General features: G+C 40.3%; 1 protein-coding gene across 2 annotated transcripts in view; it reads left to right on the top strand.

Annotated features, from left to right (window-relative positions):
* Positions 1-26,199, top strand: part of Golim4 (golgi integral membrane protein 4) — a 79,427-nt gene that overhangs the window by 30,963 nt on the left and 22,265 nt on the right. The window contains 6 exon segments of one of the 2 annotated variants that reach the window (NM_001399468.1): positions 14,198-14,272; positions 15,585-15,634; positions 17,382-17,435; positions 19,001-19,151; positions 21,965-22,047; positions 22,812-22,895. In NM_001399468.1, coding sequence (NP_001386397.1) covers positions 14,198-14,272; positions 15,585-15,634; positions 17,382-17,435; positions 19,001-19,151; positions 21,965-22,047; positions 22,812-22,895 — 497 coding nt within the window. 2 annotated transcript variants of the gene reach the window in all.

Here is a 26,199-nt window from a genome sequence, read left to right as displayed (position 1 = left end):
AATTGAACAGACCATTAGTGGACGATGGTTTACTGTCCCTGAGAAGTTCTAATTTACCTTTCGTCCATGAAAAAACAGTGTAAAGCAAAGGTGAGCTGTCTAATGTCTAATGAATGTCTAATGTCTAATGTCTAATGAGCCTTTGCTCAAAGGCTTCGGCTATCGTTAGTTTCACTGTGGATTGCTTGAAAATGAAAATGTAACATAAAGATGTAAGCCAGCAGCTCCAAATGGATGTTGACCTGCAGAGTCTGGAACCAGTGAGATGCTGTGCTACCTGGCACAGCTTTCCTGTTCTTACCTTCTTTGAAGGTTTTTGTAGCTGTTAAAACAATGCTTTGCAGAGTCAAGGGGACCACCAGTCTTTCAGCTATCATCAAGGGCCTTAAGCCATCAGCTAAGGAGATGTTGTTTCTCCTACGCTCGGCTTTTCTGTCTCTTGCTCAGTCCTTGGTTCTTCTCAGGCCATCTCTGTTTCTGAGGTTTACAGTTGGGTTGAAGATAGAATTATTTATGCAAGGCCTTTTATACTTCTGGTGTCTGTATCTTTGCCTGCTAAGCCATTCCAAAGAATGATAGAGTGACAGAGCAGGAAGAAGCCTTAGAAGTCACTTGATAGGACTTCCATTTTGTCAATGATGAAATTTGAGGCATTAAATATATATACAAATATATACATGTATATGTTCTATATATATATGAAGAGTATATATAAAGTGTGTACTAGAATAGGCACACAAATGACACTTTAACAGTGATAGTCTTATATTGTATTAATATGTAGTAGTTTTCAAGTTATTAAAAATTATTGGTAACAAATAAAATAGAATGACTTCCTTCATCAGCCCTTTCCTAACAATCAGGGCCTTCAGTGTTCTGCTAAACTGGGTATTTTCTCTCCTGTTCAAACTTAAGTCCCCAAGAATGTTCAAAGCCAGTTTGAATTAAATCATTTCATTGGTTTGGCTGGTACTACTGTCGGTATACTTCAGCACACAATGGTATCACTTGAAAAACTCACCACGAGTTGAGAATGTCACAAGTCAGTAATGCATTCAGCACATCTATCTCAGATGGCAGCTGACCAAAATAGGACATTGATAAGTATCTGTCATTCGCCCTTGAGACCATGTGACTGACTGGGAGTGCAATGCTTTAATGGGAATAGCCCCATTGTCTCATATATTTGAATAATTGTTTCCCAGCTGGTGAAAGTAGGAAAAATTAGAAGGTATGATCTTTTTGTAGAATGTGTGTCAGCTAAGGGTGAGCCTTGGGTTTTCATAGGCCCACGCCATTCCCAATCAGGTCTTACTCTTTCTCCGTCTCATGGTTGTTGTGTCAACATGTAAGTTTCCATCTATTGCTTCTTCACCATGTGTACCATGGTGGTCATGGACTAACTCTCTGAAACTTTGTGCAAACCTTCTCTTTAAACCATTATTTAATGTGTTGCCTTGGTCACAGTGTCTCTTCACAGCAATAGAACACAGTAACTATAATCTCTCAGCTTCCAGAAACCAACACCAGGATATTGCTTGCCTGGGAACTGATCAGAATGTCACAGGTTCTTCCCAGTCAATGCATCTCTTTCACACAGCTGTAAAGTGGAAAAACCCATGTTTTCTGAGATGAGTTCTACTTTCTACGTTCATACAAGCTTGTTTATTAGTATAAATATGTGTCCTTTTACCATTGGAAAGATGTTGTTGACTCAGCTCTCTACCTACTTAATTTTATTCCATAGAATACAGACATATAAAAGTGAGATTTCTGAACTCTGCGCTCAGAACTGATCAGCATGAGGTAGCTCTTGGCTCTGGCCAAAGTTATGTCTTTGGACTACTTGAAAAATCATCACTTAGTGATCTCTTAGCACTATGTGCTTCTCTTTCCTTGTTTTTTACTCTTAAATTTTACTCTTAGATCCATTTGATTCTCCTTTTTGAGTACATGTTTATCTGAGTTCCAATGATGGAATAAAGTTGACAAGAAAACTAGGAAGTCTCACTAGCATGACGATGTACTCAAGGAAGTAGTTTGTCTTTCTTCTTTTATCATCTAGTCGTATGCTTTCAATAGATGCCATTTTTTTTATTTTATTATGCTTCTTTCCAAAAATCCCAAATGTACTTTGGTAGATAATGGAGAGATTTTCTGTCTTTCATATAGAAGCATTGATGTTGCAGAATATAATAGTGTCAGTATTGGTGTGAATAAGTTGTACCAAATTTAAAGTTGATTTAGAATCATACAATCTGTCTTGATATGTAGCTATCTCTACCCTTCATATGTAAATGTTAGTGGCAAAAATTGACAGGAATGCTATAATGCTCATGGGTTGTGCTTTGGAGTTTCACATTCTTTAGTCTATTCAATTAATAAACATTCCTTTAATTCTAAAACTTTTTTAAAACTTACTTGTGGTGTGCGTGTGTGTGTGTGTGTGTGTGTGTGCATGCATGTGCGTGCATATGTGCTTTTGTGTGTGTTCATACATACATCAGGGCATGTGGAAGTCAGGAGATTATTTACAGAAGTTGTTTCTCTACTTGCACCACATAGGTTTTAGGTATAAAGCTAAGTTCACCAGGCTCTGTGGTCAAGAACCCTCATTCAAGCTAAGCCTTTTTCCTGCCCATACTTAAAAAAAATACTTTGTAGAAAATTACATTGTTTTTCAGTCAAGGCTATCTCCTGAATTCAGACTGGCCCTGGGAGGGACACGGTGACATAGTTCCTGTCCCTGGAACAGAGCCATCAGGGCGGAGGCCTCCATGAGAGTTAATGGTTGTTGTGGCCATAAGGCTTATTTTTAAAGTAATGCACATGTTCTTCCTTTGAGAACTGTCCTCTCTCACAAGGTGAATGACTCCATGATAATCAGGGACAGCATGAGTCTGGGAGGGTGAGCATGAGTCTCACCAAAATGGTAGAATGCTGTGACCTTCAGGACAGACCTTAAGATGGTGGGAAAGAATGATGAAAACGTGAGTTCAAAAACATATAAAATTTTTGGGGCTGGGGATTTAGCTCAGTGGTAGAGCGCTTACCTAGGAAGCGCAAGGCCCTGGGTTCGGTCCCCAGCTCCGAAAAAAAGAACCAAAAAAAAAAAAACCATATAAAATTTCTTAACTATGCAAAATATAAGGCTGTAATATGAATTGTAGGAGGGTTTCTTGGACCTAGAAAAGCAGCTGCACTATGAACCAGCTTGTCAGAAAGATACAAAGGCAGGCATATTCCTGAGTTTATGGTCAGCCTGGGACAAGTTTAGGTCCAGGCCCAAGTGTGGTAGGAATGGTAATTTCTGGGCAGAATCCCACCCAGATATCTTATTGTCTGTGCTTTAAAAGGCAAGCAGATATCTGAATTCTTTTGCAATGTTAAAAAAGAAAGTGCTTGCTGTCTAATTTAAGAATAAGGAGGCTGGGGTCATAGGATGATGTTTCATGGGATAATCAAAAGAGAACATGGGGTAATGACTGAATTAATATGTAAATAAAAGACTGGGTTTTTGATCTGCAAGAGATGAGCTATCCAAAGAGGTTTTTAGAAGACAAAGCTGTCTTGAACAGAACATAGACCATCAGCTTGTCACCCACAGTTTGACTTTGAGTGGTTTGTTTTGCTCTTCTCCAACATCTCTTCCTCAGAACCCCTCTCCAATCTGAGTCTGGTCCTTGGCAGCTACACAGTAGATGGCGCAGATTTATAGAGACCAACATTTTCCTAAGTAATCCCACAATATAGTGGAAATGACCAGAATACATACGTGAAGTATAGTAAAAAGTTTCCGGATAGAGACAGTGTGTAGCATTCTAAAGGGTTTGGGGAGAGGAATCCCTGCTGCCCCTCAAAGCCTCGGTGAACACTCACAAAGCTAACAGAGATAGAGGACTGCTCACTTGATGCATGCTAGTAGGAAGGAAGTACTCAAGGCTGCTCAGAAAAAGCTTTCCAAAAATCCTCCAAATCCTCAGATCATCATTGAGAATCTCCTATAATCCTCTCTAAAACCCATACCTCCTATAAATACTGTGCCCTTTCTTAAAGGAAGAAAAAAAAATGACTCTTGTATTTGACCTTGACAGGTCTCACCCAGCAATCTTCAGGGCTTTGACTAGCACTGTAGAGATTAGTGATTGACGTGTTCCCCTTCCCTTAACCAGGCACTGCCTGGAATCTCAGTGCAGAAGTCAGTCTTATTCATAAGCCCATGTGATCTTAGGGAACCATCAAGAAAATACCCATCTTCTGTAATTTTAAAGGAAAAAAATGAATAGTACAGAGAGATATGGAATTCTCTGTATCTTTATTAAACTTTGTTATGTGGACATAAACATTCTCTTTCAAAAGTCATAGAAAATTTGTGCTTAATCAATTTGTCATCCCAAACGAGTTTTGATCCAAAAATGAACCAAGAGTAAAGGATATTACCAGGAGTTCTAGTCAAGCTGTTGAAATGAGTGTTAGATATCTACTGCCAATTTCGGAGTCCCTGTGTTTACATTTGTCCTCAACTTTCTTCTGATTAACAGGGCTTTAAGACTCCTCACTAGTAAACATTAGTAGCTAAACAGTTTGGCAGGAGTTGGACATAAACTGCCAGGGAGAATAAGCTAAGCAATGGCTGTGGGTGGAGGCAGACAGAGCTTAAACTCCTAGACTTCTGTGCAAAGCCTTAGAGATGCCATGTGACAAGGAAATGCAGCCTGAGAGTTCTAAGATTACTCTATATGCTTCTCTATGCTTATACTTGCAGCAAACCAGAAGTGAGACTAGAACAGTATGCCTGGTGTACCCCCCCATCCTCCTTAATTATGCTTATAAAATCCTATCCAGGAACTGGACCATAAATATTGGCCCCGTTATTAGATCCATTTTCTTTCTTAAATTCTTTTCTAAAACTGTTGTACTTGTCTGTATTGTACACTGTATTCCCACTTGTACCCTGATACTTCCCCTTTTCTAATCCCTCCCTCCTGTACCTCTAGACAGCTTTACTTACTTTCATGTCATTTAGATAAATTGGTAGGTAGATAGATAAATGATTGATAGATGATAGATAGATAGATAGATAGATAGATAGATAGATAGATAGATAGATAGACAGTCAGACAGAAAGACATTTTTACAGAGGTTTGTTTTTAATGAATGAGGTAAGGCCTTACGTATCCAAGACCTGGAACTCACTGTGTATATGGCCAAGAATAACTTTGATATCTTGATTCTCCTACCTCCAATGGCTCTACCTCCAGAGAATTGTGGCTTGGGAATTGAACCCAGTACGTCATGCATGCTAAGCAATTCCTTTGCCAACTGAACTGCATCCCCATCCTCCTGGGTGTATTTTTATAGTGCATGTCTAGTGATTCACTCAAGCATTTTTATTTATGTAACTAAAGCATTTACTTTTGCGTATTCCTCTTTTTGTCAGTGGTTGTCAACCATACTCACATACTAGAGAGGGTTCCCTTTTCCTTGCAAAATTAGTCCTCTGATTATGTAACTTATCAAGCTATGTGAGCTCTTGAATCTTGAGCCTTCTTCTATCCTCTGAGAGGGAATGCTACAATGTGGAGGAAACAGCTATACAATGTCCCGATTGTATCTGGTACCCCATAAAGTCTCGTCCCCAAAGGTCCCATCCCATTTCTGTTCAGAACAAACCAATGTTTCACCATGTCCATGTGAGTAAAGACCCTAATTAGAGGGCTATGGAAAGTTTCCCTTCACTCTCCCCAAGCCTTTTGCCCTCAAGGCTCGTGTCCATAATCACCAGCTCTGACCTCTGAAAAGAAGTCAAGCTGGAAAGAACCCAGATGTCCCTCAACAGAGGAATGGATACAGAGAATGTAGTACATTTACACAATGGAGTGCTACTCAGCTATTAAGAACAATGACTTCATGAAATTGGCAGGCCAATGGATGGATCTAGAAAATATCCTGAGTGAGGTAACTCAGTCACAAAAGAACACACATGTACTCACTGATAAGTGGATATTAGGCAAAGAGCTTGGAATACCCATGATATAACTCATGGATCACATGAAGCTCAAGAGGAAGGAAGACCAAAGAGTGGATGCTTCAGTCCTACTTAGAAGGGAGAAGAAAATAATCAAGGGAAGCAGAGGGTGGAAGGGACTTGGGAGGAAGAGAGGACTGGGAGGAGAAGAAGAGAGGGAGAGTCAGGTATGGGAAGGACATGGGGGAGATATACAGAGGGTCAGGAAATCGAACAGAGGTGTGTAGCAATGGGAGGTGAGGAACTGGTGTTAGCAACCAGAAAGTCCCAGATGCCAGGAAAGCAAGAGCCTCCCAGGACTCCGCAGGAATAACATTAGCTGGAATATGCCACAAAGGGGAGGGAGAACCTGTCAAAACCATACTCTAGAGGTTAGACATTCACACCCCCCCTACAGCCCCCATTGAGGGATGGGTCACCCATCTATCTGCAAAATTTTAACCTAGAATTGCTCCTGTCTAAAGGAAATACAGGGACAAAGAATGCAGCAGAGACTGAAGGAAAGGCCATCTGGGGATCCATCCCACACGCAGACAGCAAACCCAGACATTAATTGCTGATGCCAAGAAGTGCTTGCTTACAGGAGCATGATACAGCTGTTTCCTGAGAGGCTCTGCCAGATCCTGACCAATACAGATGTGGATGCTCAAGGCCAACTATTGAACTGATCACAGGGACCCAGATGGAGGAGTTGGGGGGAAGGGCTGAAGGAGCTGAAGGGGTCAATGGGAGGGGAGGCCCTTGGTCCTGTGAAGGCTCATGTCCCAGTGTAGAGGAATGCTTGGGTGGTGAGGCGGGAGTGGGTGGGAGGGTGGATGGGGAGCACCCTCATTAAAGCAGGGTTAAGAGGAGATGGGATAGGGCGTTTGCAGAGGGGAAACCTGGAAAGAGGTTAACATTTGAAATGTAAATAAATAAAATATCCATTTTTAAAAAAAGTCATCTCACACTAGAATCCTGGCAGAGACTCTGAAATCCCAGGGTACCTTCACTATTGCTTCATTTCAAGCAGCAGATCTGTATAAGGAAGACACTTGAGCTCAAAGTGACCTCATTTGATGCAGTTAGATATTTATGGAAGGCACCTGACAGACCTCTCTTTTTTTTTTAAGCCTACAGGAACATTTAAAAACAGTGGGTATTTATTCCCAGGAATGCGTCCTTAAAATTGCAAATACAAAATGTCTTTTTTGGAAAGAAGGCTTTCCACAAAAATAAAACAAAATCAATCCGTCTAGGAGTTAGCCAAACAGAAAGCATATCTGAGCTCTCACCAGACAAATATAGGTGACAGTCATCGTGATCATCATGAGACACAGGGCAAAGATTCCAGAAAAGGCATATGACATAAATCTTCCTGTGTCGATATCAAGAGACAATTTGTGTCCCCTGGAAACTGTGTGAGAATTGAAAACCTCAGCTTATGTGGGTATTGATGTCACTCTGCATACAAGTTTAAATCGAATTATGTCTAGAGATGTAGACAAAATGACCCTTTAAACGTGTTTTATGTTCTTTTTTAAAATTTTTGTTGTTGTTTTTGTTGTTGTTGTTGTTGTTGTTGTTGTTGTTGTTTGGTTTAACAGGGTTCCTCAGCCAGCCCCACACACATCATTAAGCACTAGTCCATAGCATTAGTCTGCTGGCTCTTGAAGGACCAATTTGGTGCCTGCCTTAATTTAATTTAAAAATATTTTATTAATTTTTGATAACTATAAATGTATTTTGATCATAACCACCCACAGTTCTCTCCTTAACTCCTCAGATCCACTCCCAACTCACACATGTTTTTGTTACCCACCAACTCGAATTTGTGCCACGCATATATTCATGGGTGTAGGACTGTCCTCCTGAATGTAGTTGACCTACCAAGAGCCACAAACTTAAAGAAAACCAACTATCCCATTCCTAGAAGCTGTCAACTATGCACAACTCCTCAGGAGTGAGGACTTGAGGGCTCCCTCCCACTCTGTGCTAGAATGTTGACAGGCTTGGTTTTTCTCCAGTGAGATACAGGGCACTACTTATAGGAACATGGAGGAGGAATAACATTAATGAGCATGCGTGACTTAAGGACAGTGATATCAGCAAACAGCCTACTCAAGCATGTATTAACCCTCCAAAACTGCATTCCAAGGCCACCCTGTATGGCTTGTGCATAGTTCAAGGAAGTCTCCTCTCTACAGCAGTTGTTTGTTTCTTCCCTGGAGCAGAGGGGTGTGGATTTTGTAACTGACTGAGCTCCTGAGCCATATAAATTAAGTGATCTCTTGGATCTTGAGACTTCTTTCCTCCAGGACTGCATGCTTCAGTTTGGAAGAAAGAGCTACACAACACCCTGACTGTATCTTGTACCCCATGAAGTCTCATTAGTACAAAGTTCCCATCTGGTTTCTGTTCAGAATAAACCAATGATTCCCTATATCTGTGTGAGTAAAGGCCTATGGGGAGTTCCCCTTCCCTTTCCCCAAGCCTTTGCCCCAGAAGCTGTCCATAATCAGTTGCTGATACCTCAGAAAGTCTGTCTTCTAGCACAAGCATGCTTCTGATCTGCTTTCTCTGTCTGGAGCACTCACATTCTCTCTCTGCATCTCTGTAATCCTTTCAAGAGTTGCTTCCAATGGGTCCTTCTTCCACGTGGAAGAGAAACCTGCCTCCCCATCCCTCTCCACACTTTCAATATCTTTCTGGGGTTTTTTTGATCTTGCTGTTTTGATTACCATATGATATATCATTTATTTTGTTCTTTATTCGTCATGTCTGTGTCTCCGTCAAAACAGAATGTTGGTTTCTACAAGGAAGACTTAAAAAAGTAAATCTGTTCCAGACCATAGTCCCAGATGTCAGAACAATATCTGGAACGTAGTGGGCAATCAATAAATATTTGTTTGTTACATAGAAACCACATAAGAGCTAGCATTTGGATACTGAACTTTAGTGTCTTCGGCAGAATTATGTAAAGTGTCTGTGGAGGCAAATCCTCATTAAAAAAAAGTTAGATGATTGCCAAAGTTGACTTTTATGCTTGCTTCAAGCACATGAGTTGAAAAGAATAGAGGTCCGTTATTTCATTATAAAAATCCTTGTGCCCTTAATACTGAATTAGATACTTGTTGACATGACCAAATGTCTGAAGACAAACAACTTCAAGAATCAAGTGGTTATTTTGGCTGATTGTCCAGAGATCCCACCCATCATGCTAGAGAAGGCTCAGGGCCAGTAACTCAAGGCAGTAAGGCTCATTATACAGACCGTAAGGAAGCTGAGAACAGACATCATGTGGGGTTGGTCTCTGAAGTGTTGGTTCTCCCTAACATGCCACAGTCTTCTAAAACATCACCACCAGCTGGAGATCAACTGTTCAAACACATGAGCCGCTTGGGGGCATTTTACATTCAAACCATAACATGTTTACCCCATCTTAAGAGGGTTTGTGTGTATCTCTGTATCAATCCAAAAGTCTAGAAACAACTCCTCTCTCCCCAACTTTGTTTATCTATTTTCTTCTTACCTTTCTCTTCTTCATTATTTTTGTAAAATATTTTAAAGTGGTCTGGCTGAAATACTACGACTACTGAGATAAGAAGGTCCCTGTATAAAGTCTATATGAAATATGTTTTTCTTTGGAGTACCTTTTGCTTCTGTTCCCACAGCATGTACACTTCAAACCCCTGTGCCTACACGGCCATGCATGCCTTTTAACATCTAGCTTTGCCCTGTATCGTGCAAGACTCCCATGTAACTGGATATTTTCCTTTTACCTCTGAAGACTGCATAAACAGTCTGGAAGCTCAGCCTCTGTTTCTTTCAGGGGTTCACAGATGGATCCTCACGCTAGACCAATAAGCACTCCTTTCCACTGAGCCACCTCTCCAACTCTGAGAAGGTGAAGGGAATTCAGAACCCATTTCCACAGATACCTGAAGAAAAAACAGTTAGTATTCTGCTGAGTTTATTGTGGATCTTGCATGTTTAGGGAGAAGCAAGAAGGTGGTGGGGCTGGACGATGAACAATAAATGAATCATTGAGAATGTGAATGGAAGACATGAGAAGGCATTACCTCAAAGTCTGTGTCTTAAACATGAAGGAGAGTTGAATAATAACCAAATTAAAGTATAAGTTATACACAAAAAACAGAAGGTTTTAATGGAAGATATGTGTCTCAGCTTTATGCCACCATTACAACAAATACCTGAAACAATTAACTTATCTAGAGAAAAGGGTTGCTCAGTCTTGAAAGTCCCAAACAATAATGCTTGGCCCTGTTTCATTTGTTTTTTGTTTTGTTTTGTTTTGTTGTTCTGTTTTTTGTTTGTTTGTTTGTTTCACATGGGGTGGGAAAACTGTTTACTGATAGCCAAGAACAAGTAGAAATCACCTTCACGGAACACTCCAGCGACAAAGGGATCCCCCACTAGGTCTCACCTGCTGAAGTTCTACTGCCTTCCAGTGGTGTCATTCTAGGACTCAGCTTTGAACCTGTGGATCTTGGAGTACATTCGAACCCCAAACTTTGGCAGCATGCTCATGGGATGGAGTGACACAGCAGTATAGGACTCATCTATAAGCGAGACCAGGAAGATGGCACTGTGCTTTCTCTCCCTCTCCTGGGAGCTGGAGGAAAGCTCCAGTGTGAGAATCAATCCAAGCAGGTGTCTCCCCTGTTCCTTTAGGTCATTGTTTGCTGTGGATCTTCTAAAATTTTTCTGTATTCGCCCTGGGACTTTGTTTAAAGTAAAATTATAAAAGGAAGAATAAAAGATACTAGAAAAATGTATCTGTAATGTTATCTTCATGTTGACTTAACATCTTCTGTACTACAGTGAATTGGTCCTACAGGTAAAAGTGGTTCTTAAAACTATCTTAGTGGAACTGGGGAGAGAACTCGGTCAGTGAAGCACCTGCTCCCCAGACATGAAGACTCATGTTTAGTTCCTCAGAACCAAAGAGCCAGGGTCCATAGAGCATGTCTGTTACATCCACACTGCCCATGTCACTTCATTGGTCAGGTGGCCTAGCTAGATAGACAGGCTTCATGTTCAGTGAAAGGTCCTATCTCAAAAAACAAGACAGAAAGCTATTAGAGAAGATTCCTGATTTCTGTCTTGTCTTTCCATGCACATGAACACAAACACATCCATAGGAATGTGTGTAACACACACTCACAGACAAATGTCCTAAATATCCGATGTTAGTCTTGAAGTTAGCCAAAAGTCTTTTTAAAACATTCTGTTCTGAGAAATAATGTATTGCTCTGAATTATAAATATCCTTTTTAAAATGTGTTAACTATATTTGTGGCTTGCTACAGCCATAATTTGAAATTACAAATCTGTTCATTTAAAATTTGGTGAATGACAAAACTACCAGTTGACCGATGTGACTCACAAGCAAGCTTTTTAGCCCTTGTTTTGTAAAAAGAAAATGGTTATATTATAGTCAGATCTGAAGAAGAAAAAAAAATCATGAACTATTGTTGGTCCTGTTAAAGCAGCATGCCCCCACCCCCACCCCAACAACCTTGGCTTAAGAAGTTATGACATGTGGTGGTGCTTTCTGATGGATTTTACAGTGTTACTATTTTTTTTTAATTCTAAAATACTTATCTATTTTTTATGTCTGAGTGCTTTTGTGTGAATGTGTAGATGGACCACAAGTATGCTTCTCAAGGGCAGGAGAGACCATGATGATGATCTGGAACTAGCATTACTGATGACTGTGAACCACCCTGTGGGTTTTGGTGGCCAAGCCTGGGTCCTCTGTAGGAGCAACAAGATATCATCCACTGAACTATCTCTCCCGCCCAGATACCATACACTGAACAATCGCTCCAGCCCAGACAAGAGTTACTTCTCAGTTCTGAGTTGGTGTGTTTGCTCTGAACTTCTGAAAATACTCTTTCACCCAGAGAGAAATTGTGAGCACAGCATTTCTTCTGTGACTTTTAGATGAAAACTAGTGTTAAATGCCAAATGGTTGAAGGAAGCTCTCGGATGTTGTTTTAAACTCCTAACAGCTTTTTCTTCCCTTTTTTGTTTTGTTTTGTTTTAAATGGAAATGAGCCCCCATTTTCATTCTTTACTGCATGGAAAATAGTACATTCTCTTTCAGCGAAGTTAGGAGATGAGTATAACAGAGTTTTATTATTTTTTAAATGAGTCCCTACATTTCAAATCTTATTCCTGTACTGCTTTACATCAAATTTAAGAGTTTGAGTGGCAGGTTTGAACCATTGTTTCAAACTACCCCCCACTAGACTTACTTGTTGCTATGAGAATATCCATTACATGCCATTGTGTGGCGTTAGTTCATCTTGACTAATGACCTTCAAAGTATAAATAGAAGAATTGAGACGAGTGACAAGGATTGATTAGCAATTTCTCTTCCAACGGAAACAATAAACCCACTAGATAGATCGCCGGCTCAAAAGTCTGAGAAATGCATGGTGAAATAAGTGTGTGTGTGTGTGTGTGTGTGTGTGTGTGTGTGTGTGTGTGTGTGTGTATTGTGATCATGTTTTCTAAAGAGACATAAAGACTCTACCTGGTCTTATCTTTAACACTTATGAAATGATTATGGAAATATGGGCTTCTATATTCTAATGAACTGGAAAAAATGCTTGCTTGCAGTCTCTTCGAAAAGACTTTTCAAGTAAAAAGAAATAGGGTAATAATTATCAGCAGTGGATAAACAAAATGCATATCACAATTACTAGTGTAACCTTTCCCTTTTCCTGCCTTGTCCCAGCAATCATTCAGGGTAGGGGTTTTACTACCAATGTAGGCGACAGAGGAAGGAGAGCAGCAGTCACTAGTAACAGAAGCTGTGACTGAGAGGTCAGAGGGGGAAGCAGACAATGCCTGCAGCAGCAGCAGGTCATAGGGAGAGGGAGAGGAGAGAAGTTACTGCGATCCTGACAACATTGGCAGCAGCCGTTTGTGTGAAGACAGTTCTTGTGTTGTATACAGACAGCTACTGACCAAAGATGATGGAATTATATGTAGCCAAAGGGTGCTTGGGGCTGATCAAAGAATGGAGTAACGGAATTGGCTTAGCTGGCTGGAAAATGAGAGCATAGTTGACGTAAAGCTGAGTGAACAGGAGTTGGAGGGTGCATCTGAAATTGAATTTATTCCTTTCTCAGCCCTAACTGCTGCTCCCTCTGCAACGGAGGCTTCTGTTCCCAGATAAAGTCTGGGAGACATTTGTTGGTTTCTCAGGCTCCTCTAGGAATTAAGACAAAATCAAAGACCCCTGAATTTTTCAATAGCTTTTACCTGTACACGTGGCATTGGTTTGCTGATAATTGTATATGATCTAGTCTAGTGTAATAAATCATATTTCATTCACTCCAAGGTGAAGTGTCTTTCACTTGCAGCTTCTGCATGCTGCAGATATATATCGCTCAGGGCATTAAGAGCTGTGGTGAGCTATGTTCCCTTGTTCTCTCCACATATCTAGCTTCTTCCCTTCTCTCCACGCACCTGGCTTCTTCAGAGTGTATCAATAAGCAGAAAGCAAAGAAGGCAGGAAAACCTGGAATAGACAACAGTTTGCTGTCATGGATATTGAACCTGACTCTTTGTGAGCATTTTCTTTCAGAAGTTCTCCACCCTCTTTTTTTGTGCTTCGTTTATGTGTTGGCTCAGATACTCTACCCATGCACTGCTTTGCTTTTGATGCCAATTGGTTTAACTCACACTGGTTGAGATGCAGAGTGCACTGGCTTTTCAGATAAGGGATCTTGAGAGGGAAATGCTCTCTGATACTTACCAGGGGAGTTAGAACAGGAGATGTGGATGAGCGAGCAACTGCTTTGTGGCCTGTAATTGAAGTCATGCACATTACCTGGGAAGACATATGCTGGACCTCCTAGAGACACAGGATTAAGAGGGAGCAGAGGAAAGAGTTTCTAGATAACTGACATATAAGTGTTTGCTAGGGTGCCCACCCAGAATTATGCCTAATTACTTGTCTATTTTTGTGCATATTGTTTGCACAAAATCTAGATCTTTGAAAAGATCTATCTGCTGCCTTTACCCCAAATGTGAAAGTTTGTTTTTATGTTAATTGGATGTGAGCCCTATACTCTTTTATGTTTTTAAAATTGCTATTAAATTTACTCTAGACCCTTTAGTACTAAGACAAATTTAACTCTTTCTCTTCCAGTTGTGTATGAACACAGATCAAGATTAGAGAAATCTTTGCAAAAAGAAAGGCTTGAACACAAGAAAGCAAAGGAAGGTAAGACCCTGTGAGCTTGTGCCTTGATGTTTCCCCCTACCCTTCTTTGATGGACCATGTACTTGAACTACGATGCTTTTTGGTTATGTATTTTTTGTTGTCTCTCAAATTTGCCTGAAGCCAGTGCTATAGGTGGGCAGAAAAGGACAATAAATCTGTTAGGCACAGTGCAGACATTTTATGTAGTCTTGGTAATGGGGAAGTAGCCCTTTCTTCTCCTGTGGGACTTCAAGTCAGATAGCAAATGGAAGATGTGTGAGCTTCATCACCAGGCCATGACTCAAAGACCTTCATCTCCTTCAGTCCTGTAAAGAAGCATCTGTATTAGAGGCTCCAGATTGGGTTTAGAAACTTTCCCTTCTTTGGCAGCCTTCATGGGAACCATATAAATTAATATATGACTTCCTTTCTAAATATTACATAGTTGTATCACTAATGCATCAAATCTCTGTTGACAGCTTGGGTTGGGGAAACCATTCATTGTTTAGAACATGACCCACCCCCTGGAATCTTTGGAATGAAGCAGCCATTACTATAAGTGCACAAAAAATTTGACTAACACAGCTGTTCAGTTAGAAATTGCCACCTCACACAGGCAGACCGTGCTACTGAATTTTGTCAGAGCTTTGGAAGCAAGCATCCACTCTAGATCCGCTAACTGGAAGTTGTCTCCATTCTTCGTCCTTGTTTATTCATGTTTTGTGATGCATCTTGGCATTTAAACCCTTGCTCCTTTGGTGAGTGTGGGGGATAAGTGCTGAGTACTATGGAATACTCTCCTGACTCGTAGGTTGAACAGACTTAAAACTTCTGAGAAATGCTTTAAGACTTTGCCTTGTCTTCCACTGCAGAGTGATTTTATAGAGCCATCTAGTGGGTAATGAAGTTTTCAGAGCATTGAACATGACTTGGATGGCTTGATTGTCTTTTCAGCTCCTGCAGGAATTTAGTGGGCCCTCTAGTGGGTAGCCGTAGATCACCCTTGTCTCAACTGTACCCGCCTGCCCCTCCGTTTCAAAGGCAGGTTTCACAGAGATATTTATTCTGAGTGTGCTATTGGTCACTTGCCATGGCTTCTGGTGATGCCGGGTTCGAAGACAGCAGGAAAAAGTGGAAAACTCTAAGCTTTGTCATCTGTTTTCCAAAGCTTCAAGTGGTGAAGTGAAACACATAAATCCTTAGGGCTATTGATTTGAACTAAAACCATTTTTGTATGTCTGAGTAAAGTGTAGCATTTTTTTCCTCAGAGATGTGTAAAAGTTTGTATGTGGGTTAACTTATACTTTACTTTCCCTATTTTTATCTTTCCTAGATTTCCTTGTTTATAAGTTAGAAGCACAAGAAACACTGAACAAAGGAAGGGTAAGGCTTTGTTTTGTTATGTCTTTCCTTTTGTTTTCGTGATCTTTGAGGGAAATAAAATAGAACTGCAACAAAGTTTACTCTATCACAAGCATCATAGAGTGGACATACATTTTGCTCAAAAAAAAAAAACTGAAAAAACTGAGAGGAAAACTTGTACTCATTGTTTATTTAAACCTTACCTTTTCTTGCTTCTTGACACATTGCTGATGACCAGTGATAAACTGAGGTAGCTTCTCTGTGTCACATAAAGATGTTTGGTTACATTTGATTACTGACTGCATTTTGAAGCAGGTTCTCATATATCCAGGAAGACTTCAAAATCATTGAGTAGCAGAGGATAACTTTGAATTCCTGATCCTCCTGCCTTTACTTTCCTCATGCTGGGATCATAGATATGTGCTCCCATGTGTGCCAGCAGGGAAGGCAGTTTTATTCCCTCTCCTATTTGCTCATAGTGTCTTTTTTCTCTGACATGTAAGAGTTCTGTTTGCTTACAAAGTACTATCGACCAGGAGAACTGTCTCAGAGTTCGCATTGCAGGAATCTGAAGAATGAATTATGCACAGAATGAGTGATGTTGCCATTTAAAAATATTTTAAAGTTAAAATTGGCTGGAGACAAGCCAGTCTTTGTCTTACACTAGAAAAAATGTATGAGTGTTAGTTGAATAAAACATTAGTGTTTAGTAATTTCAAAGCTGAGGAAAGTCAGTTCTTTGAATTGCATGAAAGACATTTTCGGCTTTCAACTCTAACTTGCTTTTAAAAGCCCCAACCAGACCTGGGTGCACACAATTGTATATTTTGTAGTATAATTTCTTTATAAACTAAAAAAAAGAAAGAAAGAATAGCAGGGGGTAAAATGATGACCCAGGAGTGTAGTTTATTTTATGAGCTATGAGGAGAAAACACAGGAGTTCCCCTGTGTGGTGACAGCACAGCAGGGGAGTGCTGTACAAAAAATGAATCAGCCTAGAGAAGGGAGTGGCAGTCGAGGAGGTTGGAACCAGGAGGGATGTCTGGACAGCTGCTCCCTTATACCACAGGGATGTTCTAGGATGTGGGATCAGCAGGGAGACTTCAGCTAGGGCTCAAGCTGCATTTCTCGCTTTGATTCTGTGTAATGTACTGGTATTGGTTCTGCTTTCTCACTGTGGTGATACAGTGCAGATTATGGGAATACCCACTGAAGTTTCAGAAAGAGCAGCCTTTTGATTCCTTCCTTAAGACAACATGAACTTGTGAGGTCTGTTCTTAACTGATCCTCTCACCTGTCCTGGATACTAAAACCCATATTAGCCATACACAGTGACTTTCAGAAGTTCAATGAGTATCTGGGCCTCTAAGCTTCTTTGGATTATGAGAAACAGAACCAAACAATTCTAAGAATCCTGTCAACCTATCATTTTATGATTCCATGTCTAATCTTTTTATTACTCAGAGCTTAGGAACCCAGGAGAAAATTGAAGCCTCATTTCTGCTGTTAAATAAGAAATGGGACTTCTTAGAGGGTGGCTCAGTGGTAGAGTAATTGCCTAGCATGTGCAAGGTCCTGAGTCCAATCTCCAGTACTACTAACTAAAAAGATAAAAGAAATGATCCTGAAGACATGCTGTCTCTAACACAGAATTTATGGTAGCTTACAGAAGCAAAAATAAAAATCTTTTATTAGGGAATGAAGCTGTCCACAGCAATAGAAACACATTGCCCAGCTTTTTGTTTATTTGGTTTTCTTTTCTTTACAGCAAGATTCTAATAGCAGATACAGTGCATTGAATGTCCAACATCAGATGCTGAAAGTAAGTAACCTAACTGTCCTTCATGAATGAGGAAAGGAGCAGGTGACATTTGAACCTGTTAATAATGTTTAATAGAATAAAAATGAAGGGTTAGAAAAAGGTGACTTGGTATATATTGTCACAGTTATCAAAAATTATCAATTATTTTAATACCTAAGCATGATTATTATGTTTTTACAAAAATGTGGTTAATGTATTACCTGCTTTTTTAATATAATAATTGGTTATATATGGGTTAGCTATTTTTTAAAATTTGTTCTTTGATGTCTTTAGAGTTTGCGGTTTGCTTAGTCTCTCACAGTGGTGTTTATTTTACACAGACTGGAGTGTGTAGAACTCAAAATCTTTGTGTTACTAATGGCTAAGAGATGTACTTTTAGCTACTCGGAGATCACAATTTATTGTTTGAATACTTTCTTTCCTTGGGCCTTGGGAAAAACTCATTCTCAAGTGTCAAAGAGAGATCAAAACCGCAAAAAGTAAGAGTTATTGATTCTGTCAACCTGATAGGCAGTAACACAGCTCTCAGCACCACGTGCAAATCCACCCAGGCTCTCTGCCCCACATTAGCCCTGGGTGTTAGTTTTCTGATTCCTATCCCTTCACACAGTAGGGCACATACCTTCCACTGAACCTAGAACCTCTCTCATCTTCAACAATGTAGTACTTAAAGCAAGCTATCCTTCCACATAAACCATTTGGAGACTAGAGTTTAACAAACTTGTAAGGGTGGTGTAGAGTTCTGATAAGTAATCAAATAAATGAAAATTCTAGAAACAATTCATTACTTTCCCCAGTGGCAAGATGGTCACCTCTGCCTCTTCACTTCTGCAATCACTCTCAAACTGGGTCACTAGAAAACTGAAAACCAAACAAATGTTGAATAAAGTGGTCCTTTGTGGTCAGTGGTCCTGCCTTTGAGTATTTTCCAAATATCTACAAGAGAATTGAGTGTATATTGAATATAAGCAGACTTTTTCTTCCCATTATTTCTTTGACATTGTAGTCAATATAGCACCAGTGGTGTGCGTAATGTTTATCTTAGGAAGAGAAGCAATCTCAAAGGGATCGAAAGCATGGTGGTAGAAATGTGCAAATACTGTACTGTGAAGGGTCTTGAACATTTTTCAGATTTATCTAGAGTTATCCTGGAACCTCCCATGAATACTTAGAGCCTCGATCCTGCTTATTAACTAGAGAAAATACACAAAGTAGCCACGGTCATATTTATTATTACCTTTACCTCTTTCCTTTGATACTTTGACTACAGGGAAATAGCTTTAGATTCCTCCACCCCTTTCCATTGCTTGTGTTAGCTTCCGACTCATGTTGGTATTTAAAACCAAGAGGAGGTTTACGTTTGAACACGATCTCAAACTTCTCAGTTGAAAAGTTAGGGAATGAAAGAGACAGACAAACAGAACCCAACCTTGTGGAATGATCTGTCCTGATTCTCACCTTCTGATAAGAGAAAGGCCACTCGGTGAAGGAATAAATGCTTGTGTGTCAAGAGGTAAGTGCTTATGTGGTTTAGAGAAGGTGTCATTCAAGTGTCCATCTTTTAGAGTCAGCATGAGGAGCTGAGGAAGCAGCACAGTGACCTGGAAGAGGAACATCGTAAGCAAGGGGAAGATTTCAGCAGAGCATTCAACGACCACAAGCAGAGATACCTGCAGCTTCAGCAAGAAAAGGAACAAGAACTTTCCAAGCTCAAAGGTATGGCCAGAGCTGCCTTTGTACACCGTTTCAGCAGGAGCACACACAGGGCTGCGGTGCTGACCTACCTGAAGGTCTTTACATTCTTTAGTGCTCTTAACGTTAATAATCACACTGAATAGCAATCTCTCTTGTGCATATTCTACTCATTATTTTTACTCTGCTAATTTTTGTTTCATGTAAATGGTGTTTTGCCTGCACATGTGCCTGTGCACCACAAGCATCCCTCAACCCCCTAGAGGCCCCAAAGGATGGTTGTGAGCTGACTCATGGGTGCTGGAAATTAAATCAGGATCATCTGGAAGAGCAGTAAGTGCTCTTAAATTCTAAATCAGTTCCTTTCTCATTATTTTTAAAGCAACATTCACATTTAGTAAAATTTTAATTATACACACACACACACACACACACACACACACATATCAAAACAGAACTACAGGAACTAGAAGGACACAAATGCATGATTTCTGACTACCAAGGTATTTCAACCTCAGAGCTTTGCACACAAGACATAAGTGGAAAAGTGGAAATATAAGATGCCGTAGGGAACAGGTCATCCGTAAGCAAAGAAATTACACACATAAAACACACATGCACGCATGCACACACAACACTTAGAAGAGATAGAAAGCAAAAAGGAGTCATAAGAAGCAACTTTTGGAAGAAATTTCTTGAAGGGATCTGAAACACGTGAGTATAGAAAGGGCCTGGACACTCTGATGGCCGCTTTCCATGCTTGTACTACTGTTTGGTTAGAATAATTGTCTGACTGTAGTAATTGCTGTCAGTTACCAACTTGAATCAATCCAAAGCCACCTGAAAAGATCTCTTAGGTGGGCCTTTGAGTATGCACTTGATGGTTTTCATATTTGGGTTAGTTTAGATGGGTTGGCCTAATAGTAGACAGCATCACTTCATTGATTGAGTTCTGGGCTGAATGGAGATGGCTGGGAGAGCTAAATACAGGTATCCCTCTCTTTCTGAGTCTTCACTGTGGATGCAGTGTGACCAGATGTCTCACGTACCTGTGGCTGTGTTTTCCTAAAGGGATGTGCTATGACCTGGCCGTTTGGACTAAAACCTTCTGTCCCCCAAGCTGCTTTTGTCCTGGTATTTTATCACAGCAACGGAAGTGGAAGTAAGGCCAGACGCTAGATGAGATACTTAGGCTATAAAGTTGAAGCATTTTGTGATCAACGAAGGGGCAGTGGTGGCTAGGGACTGTGAGTGCAGGCATGTTTGGTAGCTTCGTGTGGTACAAAAGGTGTATGTAGATCTCCCCTCTCTTAAGGAAGGCTGACAGCACGGAAACCTATGTAATTCTCTTTATCATAATGACTATAATGGCTTATGACACATTTCTATAATGTATTAGGACCAGGGTTTCACCTGGTTCTAAACCCTTCTGCTGGATGGTTTTACTGAATTCTCATCACAAACCTGGAGGCAGGCAGGCCGGTGTCTTGCTTTACTTAGCCTATGGAGATCTGGAGGCTGGTGAGCAACCCTTGCTGGCTGAAACCCAGAGAACTCATGGAATCCACTGCCAATAAGTTTGAAAGTAAAAATCAGGATTAGCTCATCAAGGTTAGATTCCAGGTGTTTTTGTTAAAAAGCCCCATGCAATTTGCAGCACACAAAAGATCCTTGTGACCACTGGTGTCCTGTTTCAACTTCTGAGATAATCGGCTATGACATGAAGGCCGGATCTTATTTTGTTCTTAACTTTCTCGCCGCACGTGCAATGATAAATCCTGTGCCCACGTGTCCACAAGGGGCAATGAGAAAGTAAAACGGCACTGGGTGTGGCGAGAGAAAGGAACTGATACTCTGTGATGCTTAACTTCCCCTGGAGAGATGAAGCCTTGTTTGCAGAAGTATCTTTAGATGGGGACCATTTGCCTGGTGCAGTCCAGATTTAGGTAACATCTGCTGTCCCAGCTCGGGTATTAATCGTGCCCTGTTTCTTTCTACCAATCATTGCTTCCTACAACATAAATTGTAAAATCATCTTGTGCTATGTATTACCCTGCACTCATTGGCCTCATGCTGACAGATATTACTAGATCTATTTTTAAACAGTGATGAGTGTTCAAAGGTGGAAAAGTCTACGGAGGCACATTTTTCAAAAGATCACCAAGTTTATAAGTTTGAATACTGTTTAACATGTAAAATACATGTAATGATAGGGCTTCTAAAAATAGAGAGATAGATTTGGAATTCTCAAGAGCAAGCTGGTACCTGAATGGGGGAGGTTGGGAGTGGATATCACTCTGACTCCACACTCACATTCTAACTGGGGAAAGATCTACTTAGAGTTGAATTTAGATTGACCAAGAATCCAATGATAGGGCTACAAAAAAATTAGAGGTTATCATCAAACAAGTGGGGTTTCTATTGTCTCTAGTACCTTCTGAGGGGTTATGAAAATTATAGATGCTATGAGAAATAATGTCTTTTCTGTTCATAACTACATTTATTTCTGAAGATCCTAAAATCCGAGACCACCTGTCCATCACATTCAATCCCAAAGGATTGTTAATTAACAGAAATGTTTAATTTTCAACATCTGTATGAATAAGTTGTTTCCTTAATATGAAAAGTATAGACTGTTTCCAGAGGCCAATGACCCGGGTCATTTTGCAGCGAGCCTTTGATCCCATGTTGTGTGCCATAGGATGCAGTCTTGTTGACTTGGAATATTTTACTCTTAAAGTTCAAAATACATCTTTAAAGAAGTTTTCAAGTTTCAAATTATGGCCTAAAAACTAGAGAGTTCTCATTATTTATATGTGGTTGTTCTTACAAAACAGAAACTGTATATAATTTGAGAGAGGAGAATAGACAACTACGAAAAGCACACCAAGACATTCACACACAGCTTCAAGATGTCAAGGTAAGATGAATCAGACGGTTGGCTCTGGGGCGTTTGTCTCCTCTACTTTTCAGAATGGCTTCAGAAGTCATTCGTGGGAGCTGGAGAGATGGCGGAGAGGTTAGGAGTATGTGCTGACCACTGTTGCAAAGGAGCCACAGTTGGCCCCCTAGTACTGTAGCTCACAACCACCTGTACCCCCAACTCTAGGGAACCTAATGTCCTTGTCGGTCCTCTGTGGACACTGCACTCACATGCATACCTCTTGACCAACACACAAACACACACACACACACACACACACACACACACACACACACACGCACGCACACACACACACAATTAAAAAATAAAAATAAAGATTTTTCTTTTTAAAAATTCCCTCCTTAATTGATCTGCTTTGCAAACTCATCCCTGACATGGGCTGTGCATTCCTGGAGTATACTTGGTACTTTTACCACTTTGTTGGCATAAGCTAAATGTGCCCAGGGACACCTGATGATTTCTGTCGATGCTGAACTCATTATCTTGTTGGATAATTACACTGCAAGGTGGTTTTTCCTACAGAGACTAACTTCTAGTGAAAGGTGTGTCTGGGGAGCAGGGCCATTTTGAGAGATTTTAGAAACCTCCATACATCGTACCTATCTCCAGTCATTTTTCAACTTAACAAATGCTGCTATCCCTTCCATCAAATGAGCAAATGACATTTGGGTGGCCGCACCAAAGAGTTCTGTTTTGTGACGTTAATTTAGCTCAACGGTGTAAACTTCTTTTTTGTGTAGCAACAGCATAAGAATTTACTCTCCGAGCACGAACAGCTTGTAGTGACTTTGGAAGACCACAAGAGGGCACTGGCTGCTGCGCAGGTTAGGAGGGAGCAGCCTTTGTTGGGTCCTTTGGAAGTCGGCTTCCTATTTCCAAATCCCTTCATGCATGTCGTTTCTGACAACACAGTCTTCAGAGAGTTATGACAGCACTCCTAATCCTGGGGAAAATGCATGCTTTTCAAAGTCACCAAAGAGACTACTAAATAAACTCTTCATTGCTTTTTATACATAACTGTATCTGCCTCTACTAGGTCCTCCATGAAAGATTCTTAACTCACAGTGTGACCTGTGAATCTGGACTTTTGCATCTCTCTGGCCTGTGTCAACTCTTGGTAAATTAGGTATAGGGTTTGTGATGCTGACTCCCTGAATAAATCGTTCCCAGATCTTTTCTTCTCTCCATCCCTTATTCCCAGCATCCCAGCCTACGTGCGTACTCCTTTTAGGATAAGGTTTACATAGGGCTGTCCATACTATAGACTAGCAGAAGGGTCAGTGGAAAAGAAAACCAAGAGTCATGATCTCCATTTGTTCAGTGGATAGAACAGCCCCTGGAATAAGCCATTCTCTTGGTATATGTCTGTTAAATGACTAAACAATCAAACCCAAGCTGTGGAGAGCTTGGCAAGGTGGATCCAGATGTGGACTTTACAGCTAGAGAACCAGAGAAGTAAGACTGCCTGACTGACTCACTTGGTCTTAGCTTCAAAAAATTATTAAAAGCTGTAATACATCGGGCTCACACCTATTTACATCTCTTTCCGTGACTTCTGTTTGCCTTTAGGGGACTAGGCTGTTTGTTTGTTTTTACATTATAAAAAGAATTCATTTGCTTTGCAGTTTTCTAAGTGCGTTCTCACATTACAGTTTTCTTTAATGTTTTAAGTTAATCCTTGATGGTTTCATATGTATATGTAATATATGATTATAGTCACCTGGCGTTTCCCTCTCAAATCCCCTTGGGCCACCAACTCATCCCCTTGCCAACTTCACGTCCCCTCTCCCTTTTCATTTTATCTCACTCACCCAATTTGCCACCTATATGGACACGGGTTTGGGTCCATACACTGGAGCACTGGAAACCTAACTATGGCTACAATCACAGAGAAACATTGATTATCCTTCTTCTGTCCGCCATCAACCACCCATAGCTTCCACAGTTAGAGACAGGGCATTGTGAACTGTCCCTCCTTGGGTACTTCGGTCAATCAGGTGTCTGTCTATGTCTCTCTTGCCCGTGGTGATTTTTACCTTATATGAACTGATTATTTCTAAGCCTTGCTGCGTTCCGAAGTTTAAGGTTTGCCGAGTGTTATTTTATGGGAGGTTCACACAGTAAAAGGTGGGAAGCTGATGTGAACACTGTGTTGCAATAGCCACAAATATTACCATAAGCAACAATCTGAAAATGTGCAGAACTAGAATTAAAGTCATTTCTTTAGTGAACCGAACCAATTGTGAAGTAGCACATGAGTGGTCCTTCTGAGCCAGTGTTTGAGGTTTCTGCCATTATTCCATGCATGGTTGTGAACACGCGTGTCAGTGGAAGCCACAGTCATGCCTCGGGACATCTTCCACTTTGAGACAGTCTCTCATCAGTCTGGAACTCCCTGATCCCAGTCACCCCCAGGAATTCATCTAGTTTCCCTTCCCCAGACCTGAAAGAATTCTGTAATAGAATAAAAGATAAATGTGCACAAAGAACCTATGTATCATGTTCTATTTAATTATTTAGTGTATTTAACTGCATGTATAAACTTAAGAATTTTGAATAAGAGATTGATAAAAGGTCTGCCTTTTGAGGGTGGGTTTTTTTCTCTTTTGGTCTTAATATTTATTCTATAACTAGCGCATCCCTTAATTGCCTTAATTAGAGCCATATGTCTCTATTAATTTGGGCTGAGGTAACAAAATACCATTGACTGGTGGCCTGGACACAACAAATCAATCACAGTTCCAGAAACCTGGAATCCTAAATTGCAATTACGCTGCCTACATTTAGATTCCTGTGAGGACTTTCATCTGGCTTGGTGACTCCTGGCATCTTGTATTGTCATGTTGTAGAGAGAGATTGAGAATGCTTCCTGGTTCCCTATTATCAGGGCACTAACTTCATTTATGACAATTCTACCCTTAGGACCTGAGTATCTTATAATATACGAACCTTTGATCTGTGGTTGGTATAAAAAAAATTGTTAAATTTCAGATATACAAATTTTGAAGGGTACATACATTAAGTAAATAACATCATATCACAACTTCATGCAAATCTCCAAGAGAGGGAAATTTGTTCTTTCTGGTAATATGAAAAAAAACTCTTATGAGATTCTTTGTTGATAAATCTAGGGCTTATTGATGGTTCAGTGGGTCAAATGCTTGTCACATGAGCCTTTCAACCATACTTTGATCCCCAGAATCCACCAGAAGTGGAAGGAAAGGCCTTTGATACCCACAATGGTACTGAGGCAGGCAATCTCAATTATCTCCCCCGCCTCTCTCTCTCTCTCTCTCTCTCTCTCTCTCTCTCTCTCTCTCTCTCTCACACACACACACACACACACACACACACACACACACACACCCTTTGGCAGGCACTTTAAATTTTAATTTTAATTTAAGATCTAAAACAAGTTTTTTTTTTAAAAAAAAAAACAGTATCATTTCTGGAGTGGAGGGCATAGTCTCTACATCTTTTCATATGATCCTTGGTGTACAGGGAACCACATCTTGACTACCTTCCTGGATTGCACACCTTAGAGCAATATTTCATAGCCTTCCCAATGCTGCACCACCTTAATACATTTCCTCATGCTGTGGTGAACCCCAACTATAAAATTACTTTTGTTACTACTTCATAATTGTAGTTTTGCTACAGTTATGATTTGTAATATAAACATCTGATATGCAGATGGTTTTAGGTGACTCCTGTGAAAGCGTCATCTAAGCGCCCCCATCCAAGAGGTCACAGTGTATGGGTTGAGAATCACTGCCTTAAAGGAAGAGAAAGAGAATGGATGGAATTGAGTTTTATATATCTCTCCACCTAAGACCATAGCTATGTGGATGTCACTTGTTTTGTTTTGTTGGTTTTGTTTTTGGCTTTGGTTTTTGTTGTTCTTGTTTTTGATTATGATTTTTGTTTTGTTTTTGAACTCCAAAGTTGAACACCAAATGTTCTGATTAATTTCTGAAGTACAGGCCACTGCCAGTTACAAATTACATTTTCATAGAAATTATATGCACGTACTACTCTGATACATATTTAGCCAGCTCACACCTTCACTTTTTGGAAACTAGAAGAGACAAAACAGAACTGGGAAGATGACTCAGACAGTATAGTGCC

Source organism: Rattus norvegicus, chromosome 2, assembly GCF_021556685.1.
Source record: "Rattus norvegicus strain SHRSP/BbbUtx chromosome 2, alternate assembly SHRSP_T2T, whole genome shotgun sequence".
Taxonomy (NCBI): Eukaryota; Metazoa; Chordata; class Mammalia; order Rodentia; family Muridae; genus Rattus; species Rattus norvegicus.
This window is presented reverse-complemented; position numbering and strand designations above follow the sequence as displayed.